The sequence below is a fragment of the Neomonachus schauinslandi genome, chromosome 1 (genome assembly GCF_002201575.2).
Source record: "Neomonachus schauinslandi chromosome 1, ASM220157v2, whole genome shotgun sequence".
Lineage (NCBI taxonomy): Eukaryota > Metazoa > Chordata > Mammalia > Carnivora > Phocidae > Neomonachus > Neomonachus schauinslandi.
In genome coordinates, this window is record NC_058403.1 from 124,608,832 (window position 1) to 124,620,866 (window position 12,035).

Sequence of the window (12,035 nt, forward strand, 5' to 3'; positions counted from 1 at the left end):
ACATCTCTCGATCGTAGATGTAGCCCACCACTTCTTCCCCCGCAGCCCAGAGCGACTGGGACAAAGGGACAGGGCTGGTGGGCCGAGCGGTGGCTTTCTCCAAGGTGGAAGGCGTATCCCCCTTCTTCCTGCGCAGCTCAACCTTCCTGCCTGCCCTTGGCCCCCTCCCCGTCTCCCGCCCTGGCCCAGGAGCTCTCCCAGCAGACAAGACAAGCCCGTGGTTTCATGCCAATAGCTGGGGATGGCCGAGGCTGAGGCCTCCCAGCCCCTGCCAGGGCCTTAGAGGTGCAAGGCAGCAGGAAGCTGCAGGAGACATAAGGCTGGGTCCCCCCACCCCTCGCCAAGGGCTGAGGACAGCCAAGCAGCTCTTCCTTGTTCCTTAATACCCATGGAGAAGACACAAAGCTCCCAGGGAAAAAGTCTAGGGTTGACCTCACTTTTTCTGGGGTCAGTCAACAGTAGTAGGAAAGTGTGATCATTGTCCCCAATGCCTGCTTTTGGTACAGACCCCCGGCTTTGGCTGCTCTGGTCTGGCCCTGCCCTCCACTCCCTGGGGATATGGACTTGAGTCCTGAGCCTAGCTCTCTCAGCAGTTTCCCGTTGGGCAGTTCCTTCTTGCCAGAGCCTCAGGTTCTGGGACTTAGAAGATGGGGCAGTCATGGTAAGACTGGGATTCGAGGCTGCTGCCTGTTAAATTCTGTAAGCCGTGGGCTCTTAGAGCACATACAGGAAGGGGTCGTTGCTTCTAGGCCCAAATCCACAATCTACTCTCTGCCCACCCCTCCACCACACTCCTTAGACGCTAATTCAGCCCCCTTTGGATGCCTCAATTTCAGTATTATTGAGCTTTCTCATCTTTTCCCTCCACACCAAAGAGTAAAGCCAGCCTGGGCCCAGCCTTGAAAAAAATCCAGATTGAGCCGGAGCTGACCTGGGTTGCCTGTGTCCTCCTTCTCCTGCCCCAGGGCCCTGAGTAAATGAATCATCCCTTTGCCTACCCAGGTCCCAAGCCTTCACTCTTCTATTCCAGAACCTGTCCCATGTGATAGGTACTCAGCTGCATGTGGCCCAAAGATTAAAATTAATTTAAATAAAAGGAAAAATTTGGTTCTTTCCTCACACTAGCCATATTGCAAGTGCTCGGTAGGCACGAGGGGCTCATGGCCCTTGGGCACAGGTTGGCACAGTACAGAACAATTTTATTACAGTAGAAAATTCCACTGTACTGTGAGAGTGCTGCTTCAGAGACCGTGCCTTTGAGTTCATCAGGCAGGCCCTAGAGCCCACCCCCTTCTACCCTCCAGTGAGGCGGGTCCCTCCCCCAACCCCGACACACTCTGGGGGGGGCCAGGCTCGATTCCCAAAGGGCAGGTGAATGGGAGGTGGATTTACACCTAGAGCATCAGCTGGAGGACTGCATGGTCTGGCTTGGGTCTTGCTTGGCCCCACAGTGTGACGTGGGCCCCTGAGCAGAGTTCTCCTGGCAAGCAAAAAAGATGATTTAAAAGTTGGGATAGCTAGGATCTTAGACACAAATCTTTGGACTATAGTCATTTTCATTATGCTGCAAAGTTTGCATTTCTTTATGAGCCCTGTTGCCTACATCTCAGTGGTCCCCAGACCAAGGAAGGAAATGTAGCACTATTCTGGGGACCCCCACAGAATGAGTCCTGGAGCCCACTTTGAGAGGCCTCTGGGTGGGAGGGCCTCCCACCACAGCCAGAAGCATCCTGGTCCTTTGGAGGCCAGGCTGACTTGGGTCCCCACTTTAGCAGCACCAGTTACCTGTGTTTCTTCCCCACTATGTTGAGGGTCACATACCCTACCCCGAGGGGCTTCAGGGGAATGAGATGTGTATGTGCCTGGCTCGTGGTGCAGCCAGTGGAGCTTCTTCTCTTCCCTGTTCCTTCATTCTTCACCGGAACGATGGTCCTGTCACAGTCCACCTGCGCCTTCTCATCCGTCATGGGTTCCTATCACAGTTCCTATCAGGCCAGACTCTAGTGTCATCATGAGGCTCAAGGAACATTGTGAATGTGTTTTGGAAATGGTGACACCTGGCACAAGTAGACAGTGTTTGGGGCTGCTCATGTCCCAGCAGAGAGGCAGTGTGGCCCGGTTACTACTGCAAGGGCCCGGGGCCAGTGCTGCCATTTATTTGTGACGTAACCGGTCCCTCCCGCATGTCCTGGCGGTGGTGATGACAGTGCCTACCTCCTAGGGTTGTGGAGAGGATACGATGCAGGCATGCCGGTCCGGCCCTCAGTGCAGAGCCCGGCATGCGCTAGGCGCTCCGTGGGACTGCCGAGGGGTTGCTGTCCCTGACCGAGGCCCCCCCACCCCCCCCCCCCCCCCCCCGCAGGCTACGAGCAGCAGCAGGAGCAGGAGAAGCTGGAGCGGGAGACGGCCCTGCTGCGCGGCGCCATCGAGGACCAGCGGAGGCGCGCCGAGCTGCTAGAGCAGGCTCTGAGCAATGCGCAGGGCCGGGCCGCTCGAGCCGAGGGGGAGCTGCGCAAGAAGCAGGCCTACGTGGAGAAGGTGGAGCGGCTGCAGCAGGCCCTGGGGCAGCTGCAGGCGGCCTGTGAGAAGCGGGAGCTGCTGGAGCTCCGTCTGCGGACACGCCTAGAGCAGGAACTCAAGGCCCTGCGTGCACAGCAGGTGAGCTCGGAGACGCGGCAAGCTGGCAGGGGGAGGGCGCGCAGGAGAACGGCGGCAGCGAGCTGGCAGGGGGAGGGCGGCACCCGAGGAGGCCAGTTCCAAAGTCCTGGGGGGTCTCTGCTGAGATCCAGGTGGAGGCGCCCTTGGAAAGCTGGGCTGATCCGTGTTCCAGCCTTGCCCCCAGCTCCCCCCAGCCACCAGCCTTAGAAGAGGCTTCGCCTCTTGGCCGGGTGCCAGCCGTGGGGACTCAAGACCTGGGCTTCGGTCCTCAGCAGCAGCAGGGCTTAGCATCCTTGGTCTCTCTCGAGAGTAGCCCAGGAGCCTTGATGCGGAAGACTAGCCAGCTCTTAGGTGCCTCCCCAACATGGTGAGGGCAGATGGTAACCCAGATCCTGAGTCCTCATCCTCCCTTTGGGCTGTGTTATGGTAACTCTGGTGTTTACACGCCAGATAGAGTTCTGTCGCTGCTCCCCACTGTACCCTTCCCACCGAGGTAGAGTGACCACAGGCCCTGGACTGCCCAGGTGGGTCCTAGTCTACACCAGTTGTCACGTGTAATTATTAAGAGCACCCCTTTCCCAAAGTGGAGGATACTTTCTTGGGTCCCCTATGCAGAGGCAGGCCTGATCTTTCCTGCGCCCTTGTCCACGGGGGTGTGGGGAACCACGGCACCTGCTTCATCTTCGGTAGCCGCGGGGCGCAGGGGCAGGTCTGCCGGGAAGGGCGAAGGACGCCCCTGTGCATAAGTGAGAGCCCTCGTGCAGGGGTGAGGACCTGTGGCTACCGCACCCCAGCCTCTGCCCTTGATCACAGTGCTCCCTTCTCCACAGAGACAGGCAGGCCCCCCCACTGGTGGCAGTGGTGGCAGTGGATCCCCAGAGCTCAGCGCCCTGCGGCTGTCAGAGCAATTGCGGGAGAAGGAGGAGCAAATCCTGGCGCTGGAGGCGGATATGACCAAGTGGGAGCAGAAGTATTTGGAGGAGCGTGCCATGAGGCAGTTTGCCATGGACGCAGCCGCCACAGCCGCGGCCCAGCGCGACACCACCCTCATCCGCCACTCTCCCCAGCCTTCGCCCAGCAGCAGCTTCAACGAGGGCCTGCTCACTGGCGGCCACAGGCATCAGGAGATGGAAAGCAGGTTGGGTATTCGCATTGCCCCCCTGAGGTGGGGGCGGGGGTGCACTGCCCAATCCCTGCCATGCCCTTAATCCCTGATAAACGCCCCTCTGGCCACGAGGCTCAGCAGGCCCTCACCTTCTGGGCCGATCCCGCATGTCTGGCACACCAGGCATCACGCACGTGTTCTTTCCCAGAGATACCAACCGACTCCTTGGTCTGCCCAGGAGACCTTGGCTGTGGAGGCGTCAGATGCCATCCAAGGCTCTGGCCTCTGCCTGCTCCCCCACCCCCACCCCCAGTCAGTCGGAGAGTAAGACTTTCCAGCCGAGTCCAGAAGGAAGGTGGACTCAGTTCCTGGCTTTGGATAGCTAGTATTTTCTCTCCAAAAACAACCTCAGAGGCCCCACAAGATTTCTGTTCGACCTATGTCCAACTCAAAAGCACAAGCACCAGCTGAGCCCATTGGATGGTCAGCAGCCCTGGGGCATTGCCCCACCGGGCAAGGGTCATGCCGTTGCTGTCATCCGATGAATCCAACCCACCCCTTGACCTGCCTTTGCTGCTGTAAGAAGGGCCCAGTGCTCACGCACTGGTAGTTTTCAGGGCTTCGGATTTCAGAACTCTGATGACATTTCTGAAGGCTCCCTCCAGCTTTCATGAGGTGGGGAGGGTAAAGGCCACTGGATTTGCGGGTCTGACCATGTGAGCGTGGTCTGTCGCCCCTCAGGTTGAAGGTGCTCCATGCCCAGATCCTGGAGAAGGATGCAGTGATCAAAGTCCTTCAGCAGCGCTCCAGGAAAGAGCCGGGCAAGGCCACGCAGGGCTCCCTGAGGCCCGCCAAGTCTGTGCCATCTGTCTTCGTGGCTGCCGCGGCAGGGACCCAGGGCTGGCAAGGTCTTTCCTCTAGTGAGCGACAAGTGGATGCCCCTGCCCGGCTGGCTACAGGTGCGAGGAGGCGGGTGGGAGGCAGAGGTAGAGGGCTAGGTTGCTGTCAGGCCTTTGCTCCCAGAACTGAGACTCAGAGGAGTTGGGGCTTCCTGACCCCTTGCCCGAGGGAGCCAGCTTCCACGCTGGCTGCGGTGACCCTCCAGCCCACAGCTATCCTGCTGGTGTGAGGGGGCATGCTCTAGTCCCCATCTCCGTAAATTCCAGCACCCTGGATCCCAGCCACTTGCCATCTAAGCAGAAATAGAGCTTCCTGGGCAGATGCACCTTGCAGGCAAGCTCCTCTGCTCCTCCGTCTGAGCAGATGCCACAGAAATTCCAGAGTCCCCACTGGTTTTAAGATTCAACGCGCTAAGAAGGGTTCTGCCACTTAAGAGGTCTGGAAACCAGTCCAACCTGATAGTTATTCCTATTTGGAAACAGGAGTCCCGAATCTTAATCGAAGTTCGTGCAAATCAAGAGCAACCCGTACCACCTCGTGCCCCCAGTTGGTACGGTTAATTTGAGGTGTCCTTCATGGGGCTACCACTGCCTTCGTGAGGCAGTCACTGTCGGTCTCCTGCCTTTCCAGCAGACCGGGCCCCCGAGGAGGAGCCAGTGGTCACAGCTCCGCTCCCTGCTCATGCCAAACACGGGAGCAGAGACGGGAGCACCCAGACCGACGGTCCCCCGGACAGCGCGGCCGCTTGCCTGGGACTGGATCCCGACAGCCTACTGGGGTACGGCGGGGGCCAGAGAACAGCCTCGCTGGGTAAGTGCCCCTTCCCGGGACTTCTGTGCTGCGCAGGGCTGCGGGTGCGCATCTAAGATCATGCAGCTTGGCGAGTGACCTGATGGCAATCTCCAGTTAGAAGAGTTTGTTTAAAAAGAGTCCAAGACAGAGATATTTGAGAAGATGGCCTTTTAAATGTTTTCTTCCCTTTCACATTAGCCCTCGGGGTGGGCCTGCGCCTCACTGTCCCAGAAAACCACAGGCTCGGGAAGAATGCTGCAGCCTCCCTCCGTCCCTCAGGGCTCCCCCTCCCTCCGAGCCTCCAGCCAGTTGAAAGTTATAAATAAATGTGTCTTCCACACTGGACGTTGACGATCTGGGGGGAGAGCTGGGGGCGCAGAGCTTGGTGCTCCGTTGGCCAAGCCGGCGGGGGGTGGGGGGGGGCAGGGGAGGGAACCCGGGCACCTGGGCAGCTGAGGAAGGCCATGTTGGTAAAGCGAGATCCTATCTTAAAAATGTGCCAGGATTTAAAAGGGCAATCTTGTAACGCTCGCTGGCGTTTGCCTGTGCTCTTGTCTCTCTCCAGACTCTGTTGCCACATCCAAAGTCCAGGACTTCTCGGACATGGTGGAGATACTGATCTGAAGGAGGTAGTGCTCGGGGACTCCGAACCATACCCTGTCTCCTCTGCCCTCTGCTACTCTCGGCCATTCCAGCAGCCCCTCCATCTGCTGCTGCCCCGCTTTCCCCACCTAGGCATTCACTCCCATTGACTGTCTGGTGCCCGGGGCTTAAGGATGCTGCAGGGGTGAGGGGGAGCCGTGAGAACGCCTGCATGCAGAAGACCCTGCTTCTTAGCCCCACATCCCTCCTGAGCCCATGCAGAATGAGGATCCCCAGGCTTACTGTTGGGGTAGCAACTGGAAACCCAGAAGGGAGCTGAGCCTTCTCGGGACCCCCAGTTGGCACTCAGGCAGGGAGGGAGGGCATATATTGGTTTGGGAGAGTGATTTCCCAAGATGGCTGCCCATGGACCCCAGATGGGCTGGTTCAGTACAGAGTCGGCCGTGCTGTTCCCCTGTGGCTAAGGGTGCTCCCAGCCCACGTCATCTGCTCCTCAGCTCCTCACTGCCTCCTTGAGATCGCTGAGACTTGCATCTTCAGGGGACTATTGAGGGTGTTAGTCCTACAGAAGCCACAGCCTCGCCCCCTCACTTGAAGTGGGCAGGGGCCATTTAAGTGGACTGGGATAAGCTGTGCAGTTTGTACATAACCCACTTTCTTATGGAACAGAAGATTGAAGCATGCCGCTTCAGATTTGTGCCCTCTCTGTTCCCCTGTCCCTGCCACCACGGTTCCTGTAACTGCTGACTAGCCTCCCAGCTCTCTGCCCTTCTCAAGTTCTTGGCCCATGGATTTTGATACTGGTTGATCCACGTGACATTGTCTTTTCCTCCACCTTGAGCCTTGTTTTGAAATGCCCACGGGACCCCTATCACCAGCCTCTTGACATGGCTCCACAGCTCCTGTCCCTGGGACATTCTGTCGGTTTGGTTATGAACCCTGAGCCAGATGAAATGAGCCGCCACATACAGACATCTGCCATGGGGGGGCTTCCCAGCACCAATTCTCTTGAAGGAAACTGGATAAGTTGCCTTATTCTCATCAGAGTCTTTGTTCCCACCTGGAGGGATTGGGAGAGGGAGCTACGCTGGTGAAAAACTGGTCAATGAGCTACAAGATGTGACTCAAATCGTCTCTGGATGGAGCCCCCGTCACAAAGTGGCGCCCATGAGGCTGGCTCCTCAAGCTACCGGCGAGCAGTGCCCGGAAGCAGGGCCAGGGCTTTGGAATCAGACCTGCCAGCAGCCGTGGGTTCGACTTCTGGTCTTAGAGAGTCCCCCAGCTCAGCCCCAGGACCGATGGGTGGGTTTTAGTAGTCTGTCTTGACTGTTTTTAGTTCTCCTTGAATCTTTGTTTTTTCCTTTACTGTTTTTAAGTTCGGTATGTGTTCTTTTATTCCCGTGATTCCTCAAGTTTCCTTTTTAAACATTTGCATTTGCTGGACAATTGCATATTTTTTTAAATCCCTCTACCCTTCTTTAAAGCTGAAAAATACATTTGGTTCATGTGCATTGTTTACAAAGCAAGAAGAAAAAAAGAAAAAAAGGCAAAAAAATATCGTGAAAGAAAAAAAAACAACTTAATATATTTTGGATTAATATTTGGTATTTCTTTTAAAGTATTTTTTGTGCTGTGAACGTTTTCTGCCAAAGACCATGATGTGTGTCTGTATGTTTAAGTTATCGTAAATATTTAAAATGTAAACATGGCTGTTTTGTTATGCCACCCTGTACCAGGACTGCTGCTGCATTCCACTGGGTATAACAGTATTTTAATAAAAAAATAATAATAATTAAAATCGGTGTCTTTGCCCAAGTGAGAGACTACACTGGGACAGAAAGGGGGAAAGGAAAGGGTAGAGGAGTTGGCGTGTCGCCCATGTATATCGTCCCTGAGCACTCTCGCCTCTGAACCCCCCCACTCCCCCACCCCATGCTCCCCAGTGCCTTAGTCCTTAAACATTGGCCAGACCATACCCATGAGTGGCAGCTCAGGGTCACTGCTGTTTCTTGAACATAATGTTTTTCTGTCTGGGAGAGTCTCACAGATGGGCAGCCTCCCATGGGTAGCTTTGTCCTAGCTGGTTTTGTTTGACCACATGCTGTGGTTACTCCACAGTAGGATTGGGTGTCCAAAGGCGGCTTTATCCTTCGCCCCAGCCCCACCCAGCACAAGGAGTCCCAGAGCTGTGCAAGAGCCTGGGCACCATGCTTGCCCTCTGCCTGGACACGAGCAGAGGGTGTTCGTGTGTGTGGCACATTCTGGGGCCCTGCCTCGTGACCTTGCTGTGGTATCACCACTCTTGCCCTGTGCCCAAGAAAACATGTCACTCCGATCCATAAAACAGAAAACCATTCTCAGTCTCAGATGTTACAGTAGAAACAAAGTATCTGTCTCCGTGGGCCAGTCAGGACAATCAGGTTCCCAGTCAGGATGTGGGCTAGCAGTCAGGCTGACCACTGGGCAGCAGGCAGCCCTACAGGTTGTGGGCACTTGAGGGGAACAGTTAGCCCCCATGGCTGTGGGTGAAGTATTTTCTGGGCAAGTGTAGGGACTCGGCAGTAATGTTGATGAGCAACCCAGTAGGATCCGAAAGAACATGTCTTCCTGAGCCAGCCTACCTGCCCACATGAAAGGGAATCCAACAAGTGGAAGAATTGGGAATATTCAAGGACTTTTTCCAGCAACTTTGCATCCCCGACTTGATGGGCCCCAGCAGATAGAGAGCTCTCCACGCAGGATCCTTACCCAACACAAGGCCGGTGCAACAATCCCCACCCAGTGGCCACACCAAAACCCGAGCCCTCTCCAGCCTGCCTCCCACCGCCCGCGCAGCATCAATGCCTGTCTTCCTGTTAATCAGGCCCTGGCTTAGGGTTTGCCGTGTGGACGGTTTGCTCTCTGAGGATGCACGCCACAGAGCTCCTGTTCCCACAACGCTTTCCTCAACCACATCAGCCCACAGCTGGATTTGCTAAGACGTGGTGTCCCAACAAAATGGCGGTGCCCGTAAAGAATGCCCTTGGCAAAGACGTTCCTGTTCACCTCCACCTGCCCCCAGAAGAGCTCTGGGAGGGCAGCCCACACCTGGGTACAATAAGCCCTGACAAGACTGCCATCGCATCCCCAGTACCTTTGGCCAGGGACTCTCAAAGCATCTGTGCCTTGTGTAGGAGCTAGTCTGGTAAGTCATTCTAGTATTTCCTTGGCACAGACCAAGAGGGACCAAGAAACCATCCCGTGCGTCCAGCACATGTGCATGCATGTGTATTTGTTTATGTGTCTGGGCACATGTGTGCCTGAGCCTGTTTACAAAGATGTGAAGGACACCAGTATCTCCTGGCTGGCGCCCTTGTAGGGCAGTGGGGCCCTCTAGCCACAGGGCCACCGGTGCGTCTGAGGAGCCATTTCTTCTCAGAAAAGGGGTTGAGTAGGCATCTCAGTCACTTAGAAATTCAGCCTAAGTTCTGGAACTGGCGGGACTGTAGGCTGTGCTGGGGCTGGGCAGGCCTCTGGGGACAGGAGTGTTTGCCCGTGTGCCCTGGCATCTGTGATAAGGGAGCCTGGGTCCCATGGGTGGCTCTGCTGGGCCCTTTGGAGGCCAAGTTCCTCTGCGAAGGACGGCCCTGCCCTGCCTGCCCCGCCCTCACCCAGCGTCTCCGCTAACAGGGCTGGGGGTGTGGCTCAGAGGGGCCCCACACTACCTGCCCTAGAGGGCTGGAAGGCCACCTGTCCCGGCCATCTCTCTCTCTCACCTCCCAGTTAATCGTTAACTCTTCCCCTGGCCCGGGCAGGTGTCAGGCTCAGAGGGCTTGGCAAAATGTGCCAATCTAGGGGCAGTAAATTGGGGCCCAGCCGCCCAGAAATGGCGGAAGCCACTTCACTGCTCCCAGGGACCCCAGCTGGACAGGAAACTTGTTTGCAGTGCCACCGTCTTGTTTCCTACTCAGTGGGGACGCAGCCAGGAACCAGGGGTCCCTGAACAGCCCTTGCTGTGTGGCTGACGCCTCAAGAGGCAGCCCAGGAACCTGGCACCAAGTAGTGCCTTCCTGAACCCACCCTGCCCAGATCCAACGGAAGAGAAAAGCACCACGGCAACCAGGCTCTCTGCATCCCTTTGGTGGTTTTTTGTTGTTGTTTGTTTGCTTGTTTGTTTTTGAGATATAAATCACATATCATAAAACCCACCCTTTCAAAGTCTACAATTCAGCGGTATTTTATATCACAGCATTCATTTTAAACCAGCGGTCAAACATGGGTCATCAGCGAATGCCCCACCAGTGGGCCTGATGGACAGAATTAGAAGTGCTATTTGATCTGGCACATTCACACTCGTCGCCTCTGATTTCTCAGGATGACACTTTGACCTTTCTATAGCTGAGCAGCTCCAGCTCACCCCACACTGGGCCGCAGAGAGGACACGGGCTCCCCTGCACCAGAGCCTTCCACCATCGTACCACTCCCCCACCCCCGGCTGCCAGGGCAGAGGTCCTGGCCAGAGATTTGGGAAGGAGACCTGTGAGTCCTGTGAGCCCTGACCCCACTAGCGGGATGGGTTCAGTTTTGTAAGTTCAGTTTTATAAGCCTGAAGCTTATATAATTTGGGGAACTTTTTAAGAAAAAGAATGCAGAATGGGCAAATACAAAATTAGGCCTAAGGTCTTGGAAGGGGCTTTTTTAAGCAAGCATCTGGAGGCATAAGCTCCATTAACTTCACAGTACATCTGCATCCAGGCATGGGCTTCGTGTCTCCGCAAAGGAAAGATTCTCTGGGAGGCACCACCCATGACTCCAGCTCAACCTTGTCTCTCCCTGATGAGGCTCGGGGCTGAGGATCAATGAAGCTCCAGTTTTTCCCCACCCAGGACAGATAGAGTGGTGCTTCCAGGTACCCACCTTAACCTAACCCTCTCCCCAGGGGACAGCGGTGCCCACACAAGGGGACCTGGTGTCCAGCACGGAGATATCACCACGGAGCCTGAACAGTAGGGCTCACTGGCTTGCCAGGGACCAGAGCTGTGGCTGGCCCAGGTCTGCGCCCTGTTCTCACCTGCCAAGCAATCTCCAGCCCCTAGCCAGAGTTTGGCAGAGGGGGAGCCCTCTGCCAGTTAGCTCCTTGGGTGCCTGGGGAGCCATGCCACTCCGCGGTGGCCCTGACATTCTCTGCACATTCTTTACTCCGAGGGCCTGTCAGCTTTCGATTCTGACCTGCCACATGTCACAAACTGTCCTCAGATAAATGCCTCTCGCAAATCCAAAGGCTCCTACCTGGAGCCACATTCCAGATGGTTGAGCAACAATGTGGACGCCTCCCTGCACAGGTTTGCCTCTTCTTGCATTAATGTGGCTGCTTGTCCGGCTCCGGGAGGCCCTGCCTGGTCTCTGCTCTGCAGCCTTTCCTTGCTCAACACAGTGTGCTGTGGAAACCATCACGGCATGTTGCGTCAGTGGCGAGAATGCCAAAACCTCAGCCAGAGAGCGACTAACAGCACAGGACACAGCTACGGGGTGCCCTGGAAGCTACAGCAGCCTTCTTTCATTTCAAAGAAGAAAAACAGCCCTCCTTCCCAGAGGCTTTTCTCTAAGGTTTGGGTTCTCTGCCTCAGCAAGAGTGACTTCTCTTTACCCATCCTCTTTCTCTGGAAGTGGGTGCCATCGCTTCCCTCCCTCCCTCGCTCCTTCAGTCACTGCCGTCACAGGTGTCTGCCGAGCGCCCACTGTGTTCCCAGCACTGTGGCAGGCACCGAGGGCGCAGCGATGAATGAAGCCGCCTCTGTGTCCCGAGACCTTTATGTTCCTACCATCTGTTTTATCTTTATACCCCGTGCTGAGGCCGGCACAGGGGCGCCCCTAAGTGTTGGCTACAAGAGCAGTCTTGACAAGAACTGGCCCCCGTCTACATTTCTGGCACTGGATGCCATCACCTTCCTGTGCACACCCGGCCACACGGACGCTGGGAAAATGGCCCCGAGTGCCC

At 56.2% G+C, this 12,035-nt stretch overlaps 1 protein-coding gene across 5 annotated transcripts in view; it reads left to right on the forward strand.

Annotated features, from left to right (window-relative positions):
• AMOTL2 (angiomotin like 2) overlaps window positions 1–7,849 on the forward strand; it is an 18,290-nt gene extending 10,441 nt beyond the window's left edge. For 3 of the 5 annotated variants that reach the window (XM_021678886.1, XM_021678885.1, XM_021678887.1), the window contains exons 6-10: window positions 2,363–2,658; window positions 3,489–3,796; window positions 4,505–4,722; window positions 5,294–5,473; window positions 6,021–7,849. In XM_021678886.1, coding sequence (XP_021534561.1) covers window positions 2,363–2,658; window positions 3,489–3,796; window positions 4,505–4,722; window positions 5,294–5,473; window positions 6,021–6,079 — 1,061 coding nt within the window. In that variant the 3' untranslated portion in view covers window positions 6,080–7,849. The remainder of the gene's footprint in view (window positions 1–2,362; window positions 2,659–3,488; window positions 3,797–4,504; window positions 4,723–5,293; window positions 5,474–6,020) is intronic. The other 2 variants (XM_044915581.1, XM_021678889.2) reach the window with 1 other exon arrangement.
• The last annotated feature ends 4,186 nt before the right edge of the window (window positions 7,850–12,035 follow it).